Source organism: Neoarius graeffei, chromosome 10, assembly GCF_027579695.1.
Source record: "Neoarius graeffei isolate fNeoGra1 chromosome 10, fNeoGra1.pri, whole genome shotgun sequence".
NCBI classification, from domain to species: Eukaryota; Metazoa; Chordata; class Actinopteri; order Siluriformes; family Ariidae; genus Neoarius; species Neoarius graeffei.
In genome coordinates, this window is record NC_083578.1 from 91,329,978 (window position 1) to 91,352,154 (window position 22,177).

The 22,177-nt window shown below is 44.3% G+C and overlaps 1 protein-coding gene and 1 non-coding gene across 2 annotated transcripts in view; both read left to right on the top strand.

Annotated features, from left to right (window-relative positions):
• The window catches only part of LOC132893465 (voltage-dependent R-type calcium channel subunit alpha-1E), a 177,647-nt gene that overhangs the window by 87,453 nt on the left and 68,017 nt on the right, over positions 1 to 22,177 (top strand). The window contains exon 5 of the mRNA XM_060932628.1: positions 22,049 to 22,152. Coding sequence (XP_060788611.1) covers positions 22,049 to 22,152 — 104 coding nt within the window. The remainder of the gene's footprint in view (positions 1 to 22,048; positions 22,153 to 22,177) is intronic.
• LOC132893577 (U6 spliceosomal RNA) lies at positions 15,162 to 15,269 on the top strand. Its single transcript, XR_009655573.1, has one exon. It is a non-coding gene; the product is annotated as a U6 spliceosomal RNA (small nuclear RNA).

Here is a 22,177-nt window from a genome sequence, read left to right on the forward strand (position 1 = left end):
AGCTTACAGATGATCACCTTCACCAGAAGAGAGAGAGAGTGTGTGTGTGTGAGAGAGAGAGAGAGAGAGAGAGAGTGTGTGTGAGAGAGAGAGAGAGAGAGAGAGTGTGTGTGAGAGTGTGTGTGTGTGAGAGAGAGAGAGAGAGAGAGTGTGTGTGTGTGAGAGAGAGAGTGTGTGAGAGAGTGTGAGTGTGTGTGTGTGAGAGAGTGTGTGAGAGAGAGAGAGAGAGAGAGAGAGAGAGAGAGAGAGAGAGTAAAACACTGAGTGTGAGACTGATTTTTCTGCTCCGTGTCTGTAATAAATATTTAATGTAATACAGTAAATGACATTCCTAATTGACCAGCCTTGATGTTTAATTCTATTTTAAAGGAAAGTATGTCACACACACACACACACACACACACACACACACACACACACACAGTATTTTTTTATCTCCTTCACAGCATTCAGTACAAAGTGCAATGAGCTGCTTGGCTTCTTAGAGAATTTTACATGGTTCCAGTTTTCTTTAATTATTAACGAGCGCCGGATCTGCTCCTGCTTATTAGAGAGAGAGAGAGAGAGAGAGAGAGAGAGAGAGATGGACAGTGAGAGAAAGAGTGAGATATTTGTATTTATTTTTTTCGCGGTCCAGTTTCCATCAAATCCTGCACTCTGACTGGCTGGCGAGCGGGTCCGTATCCTATGTTGTGGACCCCGGTTACGGACCTCTGGCGACTCGCTTGTTCACAACAACAAACAACATAGTAGCATTTTTTGTCAACATTTATTTTCGCATTTCTCAGGAGAATAGCATTAATTTTACAGCATGGATAGTGATAACGACAGTGTTCACAGTGAAAGCGAGTTTTACTACCCTGAGGAAGACGAAATAAAAGAAAACATTTCAGGAGAAAGCTAAAAACCTCTAACTGTTGCTAACGCCGAGCAAAAACATGGCTGAATCCTGAATGACTCAGTTTTGTATAAATAGGGGACTACATAGGCGGCAAAATGTAGGGTTTTTTTTCCTGCCATGGAAGTGCACTTATATACCGAGGAGGAAGCCATTTGCATTACAGCCGTGAATGAGGATTCAAAATGGCGGCTCGGCTCGGTTTTCCCTTTCGTGCGCTCTCATTTTCTGTTAGAATTTGGTAAAGAAAAAAATAAATATATTATTTACCAGCTTAAGGTCGGTCCGTATGGTGAAATACCGTGACCTCGGCCTTGAATACTGACCTCGGCCCAGAGGGCCTCGCTCAGTACTTTCAAGACCTTGTCACGGTATTCCACGATACGGACCTCCCAGCTGGTAAATAACATGTATATCTTTCCCACCCTCCTGAGCAGAAATACATGTAACTGAAATATTTAAATACAAAAGCATGCAGTACGTCTGAGAGTGAGAGTGCGTCTGAGAGTGAGAGTGAGACTGAGAGTGAAAGTGCATCTGAGAGTGAAAGTGCGTCTGAGAGTGAGAGTGCGTCTGAGTGAGAGTGCGTCTGAGTGAGAGTGCGTCTGAGTGAGAGTGCGTCTGAGTGAGAGTGCGTCTGAGCGTAAGACTGTGAGTGAGAGTGCGCCTGAGTGAGAGTGCATCTGAGTGTAAGACTGAGAGTGAGAGTGCGTCTGAGTGAGAGTGCGTCTGAGCGTAAGACTGAGAGTGAGAGTGCGTCTGAGTGAGAGTGCGTCTGAGCGTAAGACTGAGAGTGAGAGTGCGCCTGAGTGAGAGTGCGTCTGAGCGTAAGACTGAGAGTGAGAGTGCGCCTGAGTGAGAGTGTGTCTGAGCATAAGACTGAGAGTGAGAGTGCACCTGAGTGAGAGTGCATCTGAGTGTAAAACTGAGAGTGAGAGTGTGTCTGAGTGAGAGTGCGTCTGAGTGTAAGACTGAGAGTGAGAGTGCGTCTGAGTGAGAGTGCGTCTGAGCATAAGACTGAGAGTGAGAGTGCACCTGAGTGAGAGTGCGTCTGAGCATAAGACTGAGAGTGAGAGTGCACCTGAGTGAGAGTGCGTCTGAGTGAGAGTGCGTCTGAGCGTAAGACTGTGAGTGAGAGTGCGCCTGAGTGAGAGTGCATCTGAGTGTAAGACTGAGAGTGAGAGTGCGTCTGAGTGAGAGTGCGTCTGAGCGTAAGACTGAGAGTGAGAGTGCGTCTGAGTGAGAGTGCGTCTGAGCGTAAGACTGAGAGTGAGAGTGCGCCTGAGTGAGAGTGCGTCTGAGCGTAAGACTGAGAGTGAGAGTGCGCCTGAGTGAGAGTGTGTCTGAGCATAAGACTGAGAGTGAGAGTGCACCTGAGTGAGAGTGCATCTGAGTGTAAAACTGAGAGTGAGAGTGTGTCTGAGTGAGAGTGCGTCTGAGTGTAAGACTGAGAGTGAGAGTGCGTCTGAGTGAGAGTGCGTCTGAGCATAAGACTGAGAGTGAGAGTGCACCTGAGTGAGAGTGCGTCTGAGCATAAGACTGAGAGTGAGAGTGCACCTGAGTGAGAGTGCGTCTGAGAGTGAGAGTGCGTCTGAGTGAGAGTGCGTCTGAGAGTGAGAGTGCGTCTGAGTGAGAGTGCGTCTGAGCGTAAGACTGAGAGTGAGAGTGCACCTGAGTGAGAGTGCGTCTGAGCATAAGACTGAGAGTGAGAGTGCGTCTGAGTGAGAGTGCGTCTGAGAGTGAGAGTGCGTCTGAGTGAGAGTGCGTCTGAGTGTAAGACTGAGAGTGAGAGTGCGCCTGAGTGAGAGTGCGTCTGAGCATAAGACTGAGAGTGAGAGTGCACCTGAGTGAGAGTGCATCTGAGTGTAAGACTGAGAGTGAGAGTGTGTCTGAGTGAGAGTGCGTCTGAGTGTAAGACTGAGAGTGAGAGTGCATCTGAACATAAGACTGAGAGTGAGAGTGCGCCTGAGTGAGAGTGCATCGGAGTGTAAGACTGAGAGTGCGTCTGAGTGAGAGTGCGTCTGAGTGTAAGACTGAGAGTGAGAATGCGTCTGAGTGAGAGTGCGTCTGAGCGTAAGACTGAGAGTGAGAGTGCGCCTGAGTGAGAGTGCATCTGAGCGTAAGACTGAGAGTGAGAGTGCGCCTGAGTGAGAGTGCGTCTGAGCGTAAGACTGAGAGTGAGAGTGCGCCTGAGTGAGAGTGCGTCTGAGCATAAGACTGAGAGTGAGAGTGCACCTGAGTGAGAGTGCATCTGAGTGTAAGACTGAGAGTGAGAGTGTGTCTGAGTGAGAGTGCGTCTGAGTGTAAGACTGAGAGTGAGAGTGTGTCTGAGTGAGAGTGCGTCTGAACATAAGACTGAGAGTGAGAGTGCGCCTGAGTGAGAGTGCATCTGAGTGTAAGACTGAGAGTGAGAGTGCGTCTGAGTGAGAGTGCGTCTGAGTGTAAGACTGAGAGTGAGAGTGCACCTGAGTGAGAGTGCGTCTGAGTGTAAGACTGAGAGTGAGAGTGCGTCTGAGTGAGAGTGCGTCTGAGTGTAAGACTGAGAGTGAGAGTGCGTCTGAGTGAGAGTGCGTCTGAACATAAGACTGAGAGTGAGAGTGTGCCTGAGTGAGAGTGCATCTGAGTGTAAGACTGAGAGTGAGAGTGCGTCTGAGTGAGAGTGCGTCTGAACATAAGACTGAGAGTGAGAGTGCGCCTGAGTGAGAGTGCATCTGAGTGTAAGACTGAGAGTGAGAGTGCGTCTGAGTGAGAGTGCGTCTGAGTGTAAGACTGAGAGTGAGAGTGCATCTGAGTGAGAGTGCGTCTGAGAGTGAGAGTGCGTCTGAGTGAGAGTGCGTCTGAGAGTGAGAGTGCGTCTGAGTGAGAGTGCGTCTGAGTGTAAGACTGAGAGTGAGAGTGCGTCTGAGTGAGAGTGCATCTGAGTGTAAGACTGAGAGTGAGAGTACGTCTGAGTGAGAGTGCGTCTGAGTGAGAGTGCGTCTGAGTGTAAGACTGAGAGTGAGAGTGCGTCTGAGTGAGAGTGCGTCTGAGAGTAAGACTGAGAGTGAGAGTACATCTGAGTGAGAGTGCATCTGAGTGAGAGTGCGTCTGAGTGTAAGACTGAGAGTGAGAGTGCGTCTGAGTGAGAGTGTGTCTGAGAGTGAGAGTGCGTCTGAGAGTGAGAGTGCGTCTGAATGAGAGTGCGTCTGAGTGTAAGACTGAGAGTGAGAGTGCGTCTGAGTGTAAGACTGAGAGTGAGAGTGCGTCTGAGTGAGAGTGCGTCTGAGTGAGAGTGTGTCTGAGTGTAAGACTGACAGTGAGAGTGCGTCTGAGTGAGAGTGCATCTGAGTGAGAGTGCGTCTGAGAGTAAGACTGAGAGTGAGAGTACATCTGAGTGAGAGTGCATCTGAGTGAGAGTGCGTCTGAGTGTAAGACTGAGAGTGAGAGTGCGTCTGAGTGAGAGTGCATCTGAGTGAGAGTGCATCTGAGTGAGAGTGCGTCTGAGTGTAATACTGAGAGTGAGAGTGCGTCTGAGTGAGAGTGCGTCTGAGAGTGCGTCTGAGTGAGAGTGCGTCTGAGTGTAAGACTGAGAGTGAGAGTGCATCTGAGTGAGAGTGCATCTGGGTGTAAGACTGAGAGTGAGAGTGCGTCTGAGTGAGAGTGCGTCTGAGTGTAAGACTGAGAGTGAGAGTGCGTCTGAGAGTGAGAGTGCGTCTGGGTGTAAGACTGAGAGTGAGAGTGCGTCTGAGTGAGAGTGCGTCTGAGAGTGCGTCTGAGTGAGAGTGCGTCTGAGTGTAAGACTGAGAGTGAGAGTGTGTCTGAGTGAGAGTGTGTCTGAGTGAGAGTGCGTCTGAGTGAGAGTGCGTCTGGGTGTAAGACTGAGAGTGGGAGTGCGTCTGAGTGAGAGTGCGTCTGAGTGAGAGTGTGTCTGAGAGTAAGACTGAGAGCGAGAGTGTGTCTGAGTGAGAGTGTGTCTGAGTGAGAGTGTGTCTGAGAGTAAGACTGAGAGTGAGAGTGCGTCTGAGTGAGAGTAAGACTGAGAGTGAGTGAGAATGTGAGACTGAGAGTGAAAGTGAGACACACAGCTAATTAACCATTTCATCTTGTGAGTGAATATTGAGACCCCAGGCTGGAGAACCAATGAGATGAAGAAGAGAGTCATCAATCTGCCTTCTCTCTCTCTCTCTCTCTCTCTCTCTCTCTCTCTCTCTCTCTCTCCCAATTCAGTTAAACTGAGAGATTGCTTTATTGCTGTGATCCATATTAACATTTGTATTCATAAAGCTTGGATCGACACTTTGAGAACAAATCAGAAAAATAATAACAGATAAAACAGATGATAAAAATTTGGTCATCACCTGAGTGTGTCTCACCTGAGTGTGTCTCACCTGAGTGTGTCTCACCTGAGTGTGTCTCATGTTTTCAACATGTTCATCTGACTCAAGAACAGCTGAGTGTGTGTAAGAGTGTATATTTTTAATCGATTTATCCATCTGCTGCTTATCCGAGTTTGGTATTTAAGCAGAGATGTGCAGGCGTCGTTCTCCCCGTCCGCCTCCTCCAGCTCTTCTGGGGGACACCGAGGCATCCCCAGGCCAGCTGAGAGATATGTGTAGTGGGTCTTTTCCAGGGTCTTCTCGTGGTTGGATGTGCCTGGAAGGTGCTTGAACCACCTCAGCTGGCTCCGTTCAATGTGGAGGAGCAGCGGCTCGACTCTGAGCCCCTCCCGTACCTCGGTCAGGGTGAGCCCACACACTCGCTCACTCACTTTTTCCAGCTTGTCCCATGTATGTGTGTGGGGTCGCTGCCATGTGGACCTTCTTGATGCACATGTCATTTTAACTGGAGCAGAGTTTTCAGACCCCCGTCGGTCGTGAGGTTCGAACCCAGAGCCTTCTTGCTGTGAGGCAACAGTGATCACCACTACACCACCGTACCACCCACACAGAGAGCACACTCACTACACCATTACTCACAATGTCTCTATCGTGTTTATCTAAGCTACATATTTTATACCTCAGATCAGATATTCAGGTGTTTGAATGTTACATGTAAATTTAAAACACACACACACACACACACACACACACACACACACACACACGCACACAATCTCATCCCTCCTCTTGCATTCTTTCATGCTTGTGCTTGTTTCCCGTCTTGTTGATCCACCTTGTGTGTGTGTGTGTGTGTGTGTGTGTGTGTGTGTGTGTGTGTGTGTGTGTGTAGGAAGTGGGGATTAGCTCAGTGTGCAGCTGGGTGGAGAGGCCTGATTGTGGAACCACTCTGTGTGGGCGGGGAAGTGGGCCGTTGCTCCTGTCGTGAAGCCTGTTATCGTCCGCTTCAGGACTCGGTTTATTTAAATGCTAATGCGGCGTTGGAGCTACGAGCAGCAAGTAAAGGAAGCCGAGAGCTCAGTCCCTGCTGGTGCTAATAGCCACCATCACGTTCTAGTCAGAGAGAACCTTCATTATACTCTCTCTCTCACACACACACACACACACACACACACACACACACACACACACACACACACACACACACACACGGTGGAATGGAATAGAATTATGTAATTACTTAGCACAAGAGAATCGTGTAATAAAATCTCAGGTAATAGAATTGTATAAAAATGATTTTGCATAGAATTGAATAAAATTAGAATTATATACTAATAACTCAATAACTCAATAGGGCCAGGTAATGAATTACATTACGTATTATCATGTTATATAACATACTGACAGCATGGAATGGAATGAAATAGAATTATGAGATTAAGTTGAATATAATTGTGTAATAACAACAAATAATTATGCGAAAGGAGCTAGAATTATAGAATTAATAGAACAGAATTCTGTACTAATTTAACAGGAAAAATACAACTACTGTACTACGCAATGACAGAATAGACTAGAAATAGGATGAAATTAATAAAAAATAGGAATAGAATATAATGGAGCAGAAAAGAATAGAAAAGGTAGAGTTATGTAGTAATGAGTTAAAAGAGGAGAGCAGTGTAACAACAGCACAGTATAACTGAGTACAATAGAATAGAATGATGTGGTGATTTAGTGTCATTGATTGTGCAGCAACTTAATAGAATTAGGATTAGAATAGAATTATGTAAAAAAAATAATAACTGTAATATGGATGGAATTGTGTAGTAATAGTGCAGTAGCATAGAATAAAGTTGTGTAGAATGAATAGAATTATGTAATAACTAGAATTGGAACAGAATTGTGTAGTAATTGCATAATAGAATAGAATAAAATTTTCAATAATAGTAATAATAATAATGCAATAGAAATGAGAAGTAGTGTGTATTAACTTAGAAGAATAGAATGGAGTTGTAGGATACCAGCGCAATTGTCAAGTATGCGAGGGAGGTGGATATATGTGCAGAAGTGTTTAGTTTAATAAAGTGCATATATATACAAAAACACAAAAAGGCAAACAATCCAAATCGGCAGGCAGGGTCATAAACGAGAATACGGGCAAAGGGTCGGTCGAGGCACAAACGGTATGTTGGAGGCAAAACGAGAACGAAAACTAGAAACAGGAACAAGAATTGAGAAACCAGGAAAACACGAACATGGGAAGAAAGGCTCGGTAATGTGCACTTAACGTAGCATAATACTTTGCATCGCATTTGCATCAGCGCAGTCCTTAAATAGCCAAACACCTAGTTCTCTAATTGAGAACAGGTGTGCCTTGTTCATGGCATGTGTGCTGGAGCTCACTTGCCGTGCACGCAGCCCGAGGCACGCCTTCAGATGCACGCGCCACAGCGCGCAGGACTGACAGAACCCCCTCCCAGACAGCTCCCTCCTGGAGCGAAAATCCATCATACGGTGGGGGTTCAGGCTCAGGCTCTGGACATGACTTGGGTTCTTGGCTAGGAGCAAGCTTGACCTTGGGACTAGACTTGGACTCTGGACTGGATGTGGGCTCGAGCTCTGAAGATGACGTGGACTCTGGACTGGAGACAGCTCAAACTGTGGACTTGGCTCTCTTTTTTGAACTCTGGACTTGGCTAAGGTACAGGTTCGAGCTCTGTCAGCGCACTGCTTTGGTCCGGGTTAGGACCTGGTGACAAGACGACGCAGACGTCTTTGTGGCTGGCTGAGGCAGAGGTTGTTCCGATGTCCTCTGACACCGGTTCAGGAACAGGATCAGGTTCTAGCTTTAACTCTGTCACCAGCACTGAAGCTGGTGCAGGTGCCAACTCTGGTGCTGAATCTGACTCAGGTTCTGATGCTAGCTCTGGAGTAGACTCTGATGCTGGCTCTGGAATAGACTCTGATGCTGGCTCTGGAGTAGGTACTGGCTCTGGAACGGGAGTAGGCTCTGGAGTAGGCACCGGCTCTGGCACTGGAGCGGGCCCTGACGCAGGCTCTGGCATGGGAACAGATACTGGCGCTGACTCTGGCTCCACCTCTGGCACAGGAGCAGACACTGGCACAGGAACAGATGCTGGCACGGGTTCAGACATGGATTCTGATACAGACACGGGTTCAGGCATTAATTCAGGTGCTGGTTCTGGCTGAAAAACCAGCTCAAAAGACACAGCCTCCTCTGCTGTCTCAATATCCACCACTGGGGGGAGCTCTGGAGCAACAGCCTCCTCAGCTGAGCTGGCCACTGTAGGGAGCTCCGGAGCGATGGTCTCCTCAGCTGAGTCAGCCACAGGAATGGTTGCCTTTAGGAGGCGCTCTAGAGTGATGGCCTTCTCCATTGAGTCGCCCACTGTCATGATTGCCCTTCCCCAAAAATTTTCATGGGGTTCCTCCTTTACTAATGATTCAAAGATAAACTTGAGCATGGCAAAGAAAGTCTGAGAGTTTTGAAGGCATGGGTGTTCAACCCAAATCAGATATTCCACCCATCTGTGTGCTCGTCCAGCAATGAACGTCAGGATGGAGCTCACCCAGATGGGTTCGGGTGGCTTGGACTCTTGGAAATCTTCATAGACGACTCCACACTGGATGCGGAATCCGCACGGGTGATATTCTCCATCGTAGGGCGTAGGCGGGTGAGCATCGGTACACTGGCAGAAATATGAGGCTAGCGGCAGGGACAGGGAAACCCGGAAGCGGCGTGGAATCACGTATTGAAACACATCTGCTACATCCATTGTATGGCGAAGTATTCTGTCAAGTAATCAACTTCAGGGTGGAAGCAGTGACTCTGCCTCATCACACCACCCTGAGGTTGATTATTTTCCTGTTACAGCAAAACACACAGCAGTTTTACTCGTTAGAAAGTTTGTAAACCTTAGTTTAAGTTTTGAGGTTTTGTGGTTGTTCTGAGAACGTTCTGATGTAACATACAACATCACATGTAGAAACGTTCGGACAACGTTTCTGCAACAGTATCAGTTGTATCAAAAACACAAACATTTCCAGAATGTTTTTTTTTTTAAATCTACGTGGTACTGTTGTGTCTAAGACAGTTTTATGTAAACATCCAGCTCTTGAACATTGAGGTATCAGGCGGTTCCTGGTAGACTTGTGTATCGTGTGAATTTTATCATTTCCGATTTTTATTGGTTCCCTTTTCCCATTCCAAAAATAAGGTCAAGTGCTTTGAGAACCAAAAAAACCCCTTTATTCTTTTAAGTGCTAACTGAATATTCACACTGTTGTGACATTAGCCACGCAGGCTAGCTTGTATCGTAACAGTTGGACACATTGTTGCATTGATGCATGGCGTAATCACGTAGTCAGGTCCTGGCAGATATGTTGCTTTTGTTTGCAATAATAAAGGGTTATTTATAATAACGGTTAAGGTTATACGCAGAATTGAATCAAAATTAATTTTTTTACACCATTACTTGGAATTTTGGATTTGGTTCTAATTTAGAACTGAGTTTCAGTTCTCAAACCTAATGCTCGGTGAAATGGCTCATGATTTTACTCTGTAATGTTTGAACACGTTTTAATGAAACGTTTTTCCAGCTAGTTTAGTGAGATTGTTTTGCATCCATCTTACTTTTCATTTCAAACACAGATCCACAAATTTCATTCTAACTCAGCACAAGGCGAGTGTGTTTTCTGAACGTTGCAGAAACATTATTTCCTCAGAGCATTGTGATAACATTCTCTTTAACGTGGAATAAAAACATCAACCCACAGAGTTTTCGACTCGACGAAGGTTTGGTTTCGGATTCAGTTGAACATTGTGTCAGTGTGGATAATGAGACCGTGTGAGTGTGAGAACATCAGCCACATAGAACTGAACTGAAGAACTAGCAGACAGGCACTGTAATTAACACACACACACACGTCTATGGAACAGACCCGTCTCTTGGCCGCTGCAGTCTCATTACTGTTCTTGCAGCTTCTTCACTGGTGACAAACATGTTGAAAGTGAGTTTGGAGGTCGCGAACAGGCTACGAGAGCCAATCAAAATATAGCATCAACACGACATGCCATGAGATAAATATACAGAAAAACAATAAGGCTCTGTGACACACACACACACACACACACACACACGCACGTTGTGAAAAACATGATTCTCTTCAGTGACTCAGGAGAATCACTGACTGACTCAGTCGTTCAAACTGGGTCTCATGTTAAATTAATTTTTTTGTAATGCTTGGCCATTTCTAATTTTATTCAGTTTAGGAGGCTTTCTATTTTTGTTAGATGTTTTTTTTCTATATATTACTGCAACAAGTGACGGCCATTTTTATTTTGTTAAGTCATTGTGAAAATGGCAAGACTTCGCAAGCCCACATTATATTGCCAAGTTGTTGTTAAATCTCCACATTTACAGTAGTGATGTGGAAACATGCATAATTTGTAAGTCTTTTTAGCCTGAGTATTTATGTAAGTAATAAACAATGTGTGTGTCATGCTATTACAGAAAAATAATCATCGATTGGGTGGTGTGAGAAATTGCAGTTGCTGTTACCACCCTGAAGTTGCAAATTCTAAACTCGTCTGTCCTGAAGATGTAAGAAATCTTGACAGCTTTACTTCAGATTGTTACAAGGCACTGACACTGGAGACTCCTTCCATGAATGTTAAATAAGAATGATTCACCTGAGTCACTTAGGAGAGTCATTCAAACACAGTGATTCTCCTGAGTCACTTAGGAGAGTCATTTAAATAGAGCAATTCTCCTGAGTCACTTATCTCATCTGTAGCCAAGACTTTTGATTCATTTATGTTCTCAAATTAAATCTAACTTGTAGCTTTACCGCTGACACTGGAGACTCCTTGAAGTAAATAAAGAGTTAAATAAATGACTCCTTACACAAAACTTCAGCATTTCAACATTTTCTAAAAATCCATTTCTGTGGGGCGTCTGCCGTACACGGCCCTGTAAACGAACGGTTACTGCAGAAACGAGGACATATTAGAATGAGTACATTAATTATAAATAAACCTCTGGTTTTCAGCTGCACTATTGTCAGAGCTGCTGTTGTATGAAATGAATCAACACTTTCTGACCAATCAGAGTCCAGAATTCAGCAGCACTGTGGTGTAATGAGCTTTAATACGACATTGTAGTAAAGTTGCGTTAGGGTTAGTGTGTTACAGCGAGTTGAAAATTAAACACAAAGTGACAGCAGGAACCTAAATCACGATCTGTTCTGGCTAATGTTAGTCCTGTGTGTTTTCTGCTCAGGGCCAGCCGTCAATCAAACAGCTTGACCAATCAGCTGTCAGCGTGACTGATGTGTTCAGACGTGTTTCTCTTCTCATCACACACTGCTTTTATTTTCAGCATGTAGAAGAACAGCTGTCTCCTGCAGCACCTTCACAAACCCAGGACACATCACATATAACAGGGAGAGACAGACAGACAGAGAGACAGACTGAGACCGAGAGTGAGACAGACCTGAAACAAAGCAGAGAACTAATTTAACGACAAAAATTTAACGTAATTAATAACTAGAATAAAGAGGTGTTAATGTGCTAATGAACCCAGAAACACTGCAAAAACTTCTGATGTATTGATATCAAATTAAAAATACACAGTGCATACATTTCCATGAGTCCTGACTGTGTTAAATATTCATAGGGGGCGGGGCAAAATATTGTACAGGAATAAAATGAGTGTCCAATCCTGAAGTGCCTCGTTAACGCTGCTGCGAGTTTCATCCTCATTCTCATTCATCAAGGTTTGTGATACAGTGGCCACAGTCTTCTGAAGTCACGATCTTCATCACTGTCATGAGGATGAACTCTACGATGACAGACTGGTAGCCACGTTTTAGATCTGTTGAGATTAAAGGTACTGACTGCAAAGTCATCTGAAATTTTTAATTTTTTATTGTGCATGGCATTTTCCTCTAGCCCGCAAGAACAATAACATACAGATGGGATGTGATCATTTTGATGTCCTGAGGGTCGCTTTTCTCTGTTTTGGGACCGTTTTCCTCCTTCTTGAGGTAAACAGTACGGCCCTACGGAAACAGGAAACAGCCGAACGCTAGGGAGGAGCTTTAACTAATTAGCATAACTATGGACCTGTGTCACACCAAGATGGCGACACGTGGAAAACATCGTGACTCTGGAGAGTTTTGAGTCCCAGGGATGTAATTTGTGGTTGACGTTTGCGAATAGATCCGTGAAACTAAAGACGAATATTTATATCTTTTCTCTGTTCCTGCTTTTGTGTTCTTGTTTCTTTCTCTGTAAGATCAAAACATTAGGTGTGTAACTCCATACTCGCTACTGTGGAGTCGAGCTCCTGCACTCTAAGGCTAAGATAGCTAAGCGCTAGCTAGAATTATTTAGTTATCTGTCCAGAAAAATGACACGTCATCTAACCTCGCTCTATCTTGCAGGTGCACTCACTAGGCAGGCTTTCCTTTCCTTTTCCGCTGGAGGGAGAGCCGAGTCCGCCATGTTCGCCCACGCCGACTCGTTTTGGTTAAAAGTAGCTCAAACAGACACGCCCCACGGTGGTCATATGATATTGTTGCTCGCTTGCTTCAGCAATCTCCAGAATCATAAAATGCGGGACGCTTTTTATCTCGGCAAAACACTTACACACAGGATACACAGTGTGTGTGGAGCAGAGAAACATCTCGGAACTTCAACAGCTACAGAAATAGAACATTTTACCCAGAATTCAACTTTGCAGTCAGAACTTTTAAGTTAAGGGACAAATATCATGTGACTGTTGTTTGTTGACGAATAATCATTCCACATGTTCATGTTTGAAATGTTTGAACTTATGAGCTGTAGGCTAACTAACTACTGGCTAACACTGTAAATTAATACTTTTTTAAATTAATGTCATAATCCAGGGGAAAGTGAGGGTTATGGCTGTGGATGAGACTCAAGAAATAAATTATTCCTCATTCACTTTTCAGGTTGTTATGTCTTGTCTATGATTTGTTATAATAATGAATTAATTTAATGTTTTGTTTTGGGTTCATGCCTAGCTTTTGGGAATTGTAGGGGGGAGGGGTCTTGCCCTCCCACTTTTAGTTTTGTGGAGATGGGGTTGGGGGCAGTGACCCAATGGACACCCCAAACATCCCCCTTCCCTTTTTTAAGCCAGCATTTGCATGTAATACTGTTTTGTTTTTTAACAAGGACCAGTCATGTATGTCGTTCGTTAAGCCGTCGCAGAATGTCATTAGCTGCTAACGGGTAATAAAGCTAAATGATGTGTGTTTCTCTGGATGATACTGTTGTATAACACGTTCACTCTGGTGTTTTGGGATAATCAGGTGAAGTGCGCACTGATGAGGTGTTCTCTCATTCCTTATTCACCTGTCTAAGCCTTTCTGTAACGGTCTTGCTCTGAGTGTCATGTTTTCTATCCCAGTCATATCATATGCTACAGGATGAGTTGTGTGTGTGTGTGTGACAGGAGAATATGTCCACAGTGTGCATTAGCTCCAGAGGATCTGCTGAGCGAGAGCAGGATGGGTTTCTTGGGGTTGCGCTCCAGACAACCTGTTTCCATGGCAGCGCATCATTGTGCGTTTCTGCCTCCTGACAACACAGATGGCAAATAAAGCCGAGCCAAGGAACAAAGAAACGGCAGAAATGATGCAGCAGCTCAGCCTCCGCTCATCACCGATAAACCCGAGCCAAAAAACCTGGCTTTTCCAAACAACAAAAAAAGTGATAATTTTAAACATATGCTGCTGAGATTACATCATAGTTCTGTTGCGACTTTAGATTTGTTTAGATGCTATAATTACTAAGTGTTTGGTTAGATTTCCCTATATATATATATATATATATATATATATATATATATATATATATATATATATATATATATATATATATAGTGCTTATACATCCTTATGAGACATCAGCAAAAAGGTAAAAGTGGAATGATCTAAAAATGATTAATAGCAACAACAAAAATATTGTGTAGTGTGTGTGTATATATAGTATTAATATATAGTTATAATAAAATGACAAATTTAAATATACCATAAATTATAGTGGTGACAAAAAAAGAGAAAATACTAACCATATAAAATTTAAAAATACTTAACATAAAACTGTAAAATAATCAAATCTCAGTATAATCATTAAAACAATATAAAGGAATATAATGTAATGCAATTTTAAATTAATAATATTAAGACAATTTGGAACATTGCTTATATTACTTCATTTCTTGAAAATATTTTTTAAAAGCTTCACAATACAAATAATCTCTTATATTTGTAATAGAAATTGGTGGATAAAAACTCGATATAAAATTTAGAAATATATCTGAACATTTATTTATTTATTTATTTATTTGGAGTAATGTCTCTCTGAGGAAATCAGTGAGCAGCGTCTGCACATTTATTTGATTCCTTTTCTACATTTTACTGCGCTTGAAACAGTAGGACTCTGTGTCCAGCTGCGTTTATTAGCACTGCCGGTGCATTTAGCCACAAATCAGTAAGACAGGATGTATTGTTTAGGACATTTAACAGCCATCGAAACAGCTCTTCAGTCCCTGCTGCTCATTCCCAGCCGACATTTAGGATAAAAAAACCTCAGGTTTTATGGTTCAGACGCATCACTGAGATGGTCCTGTCAAGCATATGTTGGTGTAACTTTAGCTTTTTGGACCTGAAGTGCCAATGTGGTACCTTTTGATCTACAGTACTCTTTCCTCTTTGAGCTGTCAGTGTAATTCTGAAATACTACATCTGTTTTTTTTTGTTGTTGTTGTTTTGTTCCTGTTTTAAGTGATCATGATCGTAATTCTTGAATTCAGCCAGATTAGACTAGATTAGCTTGAGTGGAGTCAGTTGGCCTGTTTGATCAGATCAGCCATGTTGAACGTTAAAGCCATGTTGTGCTTGTTACAGCAGCACATATACAAAAATTGGATCGATACAGAGAAGATTAGCATGGCCCCTGGTGCAAGGATGACACGCATAATCGTGAAGCGTTTCCATATTTTTTGGGGGCGGCACGGTGGTGTAGTGGTTAGCACGGTCGCCTCACAGCAAGAAGGTTCCGGGTTCGAACCCAGTGGCCGGCGGGGGCCTTTCTGTGTGGAGTTTGCATGTTCTCCCCGTGTCTGCGTGGGTTTCCTCCGGGTGCTCCGGTTTCCCCCACAGTCCAAAGACATGCAGTTAGGTTGACGTGGGGCGGCCTTGGGCTGAGGTGCCCTTGAGCGAGGTACCGAACCCCTGACTGCTCCCCGGGCGCTCTGGTGTGGCTGCCCACTGCTCTGGGTGAGTGTGTGTGTGTTCACTGCTTCAGATGGGTTAAATGCAGAGGATGAATTTCACTGTGCTTGAAGTGTGCATATGACAAATAAAGGTTTCTTCTTCTTAAATTATACCTTGTTTGTGTAGATTTTGGATTGCTTTGGGTTTGACTGGGTGGTGTTGGTTGGATTGGGCCATAAATGTTCGAATCAAGCTGTATTGGGTCAGATTAGGCCAAGTTGCTGCCACATTGTGGTTGACCATGTGGTGTTGGGTTGTATTGCTTTGTATAAAGGAGTGATGGGTTGGATTTGACCAAATTTGGACTGTCTTGGGTTAGATTATATGGTCTTGGGTTGTATTGGGCCATGTTGGGATAGGTTAGTTGGCCTTTTTTAAAATTTTCTGTTTGCCTGGATGGTGCTGAGTTGGACTGGAACACATTTGCAAAGTCCGGGCCATTTTGGGGTGTTCCAGGTTGCTGTATTGAAGCATGTTGGTTGGGATGGAATGGAATGTGTTTATGTAGATTGGGCTTTTCTGTTGCTTTATTGGGCCAATGTGTGTTTGACTGGATGATGTTGGTTTGTATTGAGCTGTATTGGTTTGGATCAAGCAGTGTTAGGTCAGATTAGGCTATGTGTAAAAAGCCCAACTAATCTATCCCAACATGGCCCAATACAACCCAACACCATCCAGGCCAACCCAAGACAGCCCAAATTTGGTTGAATTCAACCCAACGCTGCTTCATGTGGGAAAGCCATGGCCTAAAGGTTAAAGAAGCAGCTTTGGGACCAAAAGGTCGCTAGTTTGGTTCTCTGGACCAGCAGGAATCACTGAAGTGCCCTTGAGCAAGGCACCTAACCCCCAACTGCTCCCCAGGTTGCCTATTGCTGTGGGTATGTCAGGGTCCTGTTGTGTGTTGGTCTGGATAAGAGCGTCTGTTAAATGCCTATAATGTGTTTGGCATTGCTGAATCAGTTGGACTGTGTTGGATTTAATTAAACTGAATCTGATGGATTGGACAATATTGACTTGTATTAAGGTTGGCCATGTTTGTTTGGATTGGGACATATTGGTGTCATTTTAGATCATTTTGTGTTTGACTGGATGGTGTCAGGTTGTATTGAGACATTTGTTTGTATGAAGCAGTGTTGGGTTGGATTAGACTGGGATTGTTTAGACTGGACCATTTTGTTACCGTTTTCAACAGGGTTGTGTTGGGTTGGATTGAGATGTTTGTTTAGACTGGACCATTTTTGGACTGTTTTTGTGTTTGACTGTGTGGTGTTGGGTTGCACTGACCCATGTCTGGATAGAAATGGGTGGTGTTGAATGGATTGGCCTGTACTGCCTCTGATTAAATGGATTGGACTGTGTTGGGTCTGAGTAAATGGATTGGACTGTGTTGCCTCTGATTAAATGGATTGGACTGTGTTGCCTCTGATTAAATGGATTGGCCTGTGTTGGGAGATTGTAGGCTCTCTTAGTCCATATTTGATTGTGTTGATTTGGACCAGACTATTTGGAGTTGTATTGGTTTGGATCAAGCTTTGTTGGGTCATATTGGGCCGCAGGATGGTTTTGGTTTGTCTGTGGATTGGGTTGGGCCATGTCTGGACAGATTAGGCAGTGCTGAATGGATTGGGCTGTGATGCGTCTGATTAAACTGCATTGAGATGGACTGGGTCTGTCTGATTTTGCCTGGGTGGTGTTGAGTTGGATTAGATCCTGTTGGTGCAGATTAGATTGGATTGATTTGGAACAGACTGCTTTTGGTCAGATCAGTCTGTGTTAAGGTTCGACTGGTTGTGTAAAGTCTTGCTGTCCATGAAGAACCTACAGTCATGATTTTCATCACCAAGTCCAGCCCTGTGTTTAGAGACTGTCTTCATACCATGTTCCAACTTTATCTGCTAAACCTGTTCAGTCCTCCTCCCATGGTGGTGGAGCTGATGGCAGTCATGCTCCTTTTCTTCTTCCTCTTGATGGTGAATGGCTAGCCTGCTGATAACCTGCCTTTACCCTCTGAGCAGGAGTCATCTCTTCTTCACCGTTCTGTATGTACAACTATACCCTACTGTACCTCAGTGTGTTTGCAAAGTTGAGCTCTTGATGGGTTACAGCTCTTAAGCTTGTAGTTTATTTTGGCTTTCTTTTCTTCTTTTGCTTTTGTTTTCTTCTCTTTGTGATATTTTGGTGTTTTTTTTCCTCCCGACTCTGATTCAGCCTCTTGGATCATTCTCAGTCATGTGCCTCTGGGTGTTCCGAGCTGGTTATGGTATGTTTGGTGTCTATTTAAGATCGGATAGCTGAAAGTGGTGCTACCTTTCCACAGCCTGTAATTACTGTGTCAGGGTGGAAGCAGTGATTATTGGCCTGTTCTGCACCTTTCACTGGAGCATCTTCCTTCCTTGGGGTGACTTCCTGTCTCCTGTGTGTTGAGACATTTGGTCAGGACAGGACCTTTGTGCTGCACATTGAATGCCTGTCTGCTGCTTGAGCGTTTGGGTAATGTCAGAACGCTCGAGTGAGGTGTAAGTGGTCAACTGAGGCCTTTTATTCCTGTGGATGATGATGATAGTGCTCTTTGTGTGCTGCAACAGTTACTAAAACCTTTGCATTGTGTTCTCGCTGAGTCATAAGCCTCAGGGTGAGGTGTCTGTGTCCTTGTGTATGAGTGTCATCAACTGAATAATGGCACTTATACAGTAATAGCTCCTGAGAATCCGCTGCGAGATCTCAGCTTCTGCTTTGCTAACTTTTCTCTCACTGTGTCTTTATCCCTGTGTGTTGTTTTTAGGATTGTTTTTATGTTTGAAAGCTTACAGAGACAGATGAAACGGAGCGGTACTACTGTTGGAAATCGTGGGGGCAGTGTAGCCAGTAGTTCAAGCGAGACATGAAGTTTTAAAAATGGCACAACTTTTATGTGCCGTTTTATATTTTACGTGATTTAGTAAGAAACGTTTACAGAGACTTCAACACTGCCTCTGCTTTTGCCTTTTTTGTAACAGGTCTATCATTACGACCTCCTGCACCGCCGCCATGTTTGCTGTTGGCAGAAAAAAATTATTTTGACTCTAACCTGCCCTCTAGTGGACATATTGCTGAACATCCATGCCATTGTAAAGGACGCATGGAAGTCTGTGGGTGGTGACGGTTACGTTATTTGAAATGGATGTATTTATTTTCAAGCATAAATGAGCCTTTAGAAGACGTTCCAAAAAGCCCAACCCCCCAGAATAAAAATGGCCGAAAAGCCAATCAGCATGTGTATCTGCTATGATTGACAGTTGCAGAATTCCGCCCCCTTCTGTCCATCTTACATCAGTAATCTTCCGTCTCCTCTGGAATTTCCTGCTTAAAAAATGCCTTTTTCTTTCTGTTACAGTAAACAGAGAGTTTTTAAAGTTCATTAATGTGAAATAACCGCGGTTTCAACCCTGTGATTTTTTTTACAATTTTTATTTATTTATTTTAAAAAATAGACCCACGAATGTTATTTTTACTCTCGTCCTGTGCCAGTTGAATAAAGTTGTAATGTTGTGATAAAGCTCAAATGCTGGAAAGCTATAAAGGAGTGAAGGCCTGGTGGCAGCCCACACTTAGCACTTAGCGCTTAACACTTTCATCTAGCTCGCAGTGGGCGGTGTTTAGTGTTGGTTTTGGATCAGACTGAGCTCAGTTCCTTCAACACTCGCCCACTTTAACTCTCGCAAACATAAGGAACGTTACTGTCAGATAGCACACGGGGTGATGGAGCAGAACCGAACAATCACTTACACTGTCCATCTTACAGAGGGAAGGAAGGAGGAAAGAAAGAAAGAAAGAAAGAAAGAAAGAAAGAAAGAAAGAAAGAAGGAGGGAGGGAGGGAGGGAGAGAGGGAAAACAGGAAAAGAAAGAGCGAGAGAAAGGAAGGAAGGGAAAACAAGAAAATAAAGAGAAAAAGAAGAAACCTTTATTTGTCACATGCACACTTCAAGCACAGTGAAATTCATCCTCTGCATTTAACCCATCTGAAGCAGTGAACACACACACACAGCAGTGGGCAGCCACACCAGAGCGCCCGGGGAGCAGTCAGGGGTTTGGTACCTCGCTCAAGGGCACCTCAGCCCAAGGCCGCCCCACGTTAACCTAACTGCATGTCTTTGGACTGTGGGGGAAACCGGAGCACCCGGAGGAAACCCACGCGGACACGGGGAGAACATGCAAACTCCACACAGAAAGGCCCTCACCGGCCACTGGGTTCGAACCCGGAACCTTCTTGCTGTGAGGCAACAGCACTAACCACTACACCACCGTGCCACCCTGGGAAAGAAACCCAGAAAAAGAAGGAAGGAAGAGGAAATAAGGAAAGCAGTAAAGAAAGGAAGGAGAAGAATAGTCTGGCTAACGCGACTTCAAAGCTCTGTGAGCATTTGGTCTGGCAAAGATATTAAGCCCAACCGTTTCCCAGAGCCCGTGGTTGACCCGCCTCCCTGAAATGCCTCAGTTTGCTACTGGTCAAAGCCAGAAAAGGCTGTGACGAAGCTTAAACCAGTCACATCACTCTTTCCTCTGTCGTATGTGACGCGACGGGGCTAACTGGTAGATTAAACTCTTACCGAAGCCGGTCGGGAGCAAGGCGAAAACGTCCTTCCTTTCAATAAATACCTCCAGGGCTGCTCTTTGCTCCGTTTTCAATGAGAACTTGCTCCATGTTCGTAATGTTTCTAGTGAATGAAGCGCTTCCGGCATACATTCTGTAAACAATCTATGGCTTCCGGTCGCAGTTCTACTACGTCACTGCCTTGAACACGCCTCTACCCAGGGCCGTTGGAGATGCTCAAAGTTGATTGGCTCCCGATTTTTCGGGAGCTTGGAAGAGCTGTAGATAGCTTGCCTGGCCAGACTAAGCTCGCAACAGGCCCTCGTGTTGCGTCACGCTTAGGATGGGCGGGCCCAGGCTAGGAGAAGAAAGAAGACAGAATGATGACAAAAAGGAAGGAAATGAAAGGAAGAGAAATAAGATGGAAAAATGTCTGAAGGAAAAAGAAGATAAAATAAAAGAGAAAAAAGGAATGAAGCAGTTCTCTGGCGTCATGAAAGAGTCGTTCAAACATTGAATCGTTTAAATGGAGTTGTGAATCACTTATTGACTCCTTTCCGGTCCATGAGGTTTTACTTCTTTATATGATATTTGAAGATTCCAGAAGATTCCTGATGGTCTGATGGTGAAGTTTGGTGTCGAGTCGATGTGTGTGTGTGGATTGAGAGGTGATGATGAAACGGTGCTGTTCCTCGTGATGATTTGACGTTGTGTGACAGCGTGAGGAGTCTCGCAGTAGGGGGCGGGGCTGAGGGAGACGTACAGGAAGCAGCGAGTGTAAATGCCAACACTGCAACAAAGCACCATGGCGTTTCCCTCCAATGGCGGAGGAACGAGCCGTCATCCTGAGACTCGGAGTTAATTATAATTACAGAGTTGTGCAAACTGCACGCTGAAATCATCACTGATTCACACAGCAGACTGATTCACTGAGCACTGAGTGTGATTTACTAACAAGTGTGATTTACTAACGAGCACTTTAATGAGATCAATGAGCAGAAATTGATGTAATCTTCACTTGAGTGAGTAAAAGCGCAAAGATTTAAGAACATGCTTCACTCGGACTAATAATAACACATCCTGTACAACCGTGTGTGTGTGTGAGAGGGAGATCTTTAACTCTGATGAATAATTGATCTTCTGCTCTCTCAATCATTCATACACCATCTGTCACAATGTAGTGTGTGTGTGTGTGTGTGTGTGTGTGTTTGATCAATGTATCTGCCCCTGAGCTCTTGGTGATTAATTACAGTAAAACACTGAAAGAGAAAAGAGGACGTGGCCCACCAGCGGTGGAAACTCGGCACTACAGACAGACAGACAGACAGACAGACAGACAGAAAGAAAGAAAGAAAGAAAGAAAGAAAGAAAGAAAGAAAGAAGGGAAAGGCAAAGAGGAGAGGGAGGGGAAAACAGGAAAAAAATGAGAAAGTAAGTAAGGAAAGAAAATGAGGAGAAAGAACAAACAAGAAAGAAGGAAGAAAGGAAAAATAATGAAGGAAGAGAGATGGAGCTGGTTGTAAATCTGTCACCGATTTAATGATGAATAAACATCACTCAGTGAGGTCACTGATGGATGACGCTCCGCTCTGATTGGTCAGAAGGTAAATCCTCTCCTCCAATCACTGAGCTGCTGAACGGCTCTCAGGTACGTTACAGTTCGTCTGTTTCCTCAGTGACTCGTCAGGGGTTTATTTCTGTTTGATTTCTATTTTAATTCTGTTTTGTTCAGGTTGTGATTATTGTGATGTCTGACACCCCGCAGCTTCACATGGCTCTAGAAACAGAACCAACGCAAACGGGTTACAGATCAGAATCAGATTAGATCCCGATCAGATCAAAGACTTCCTGAAATACAGGAAGCAGTCAGTGTAGCTGTGGTGATGGAGATGGTGATGATGATGGTGTGTGTGTGTGTGTGTGTGTGTGTGCAGGATCCTGGCCACTGCAGAAGCTCATATGAACATCCCGGTGGATCTGAGGACGTTACGAGCCGTTCGAGTTCTGCGGCCCCTCAAACTGGTGTCCGGAATCCCGAGTACGTTTCCGAGCAAACAGCATGT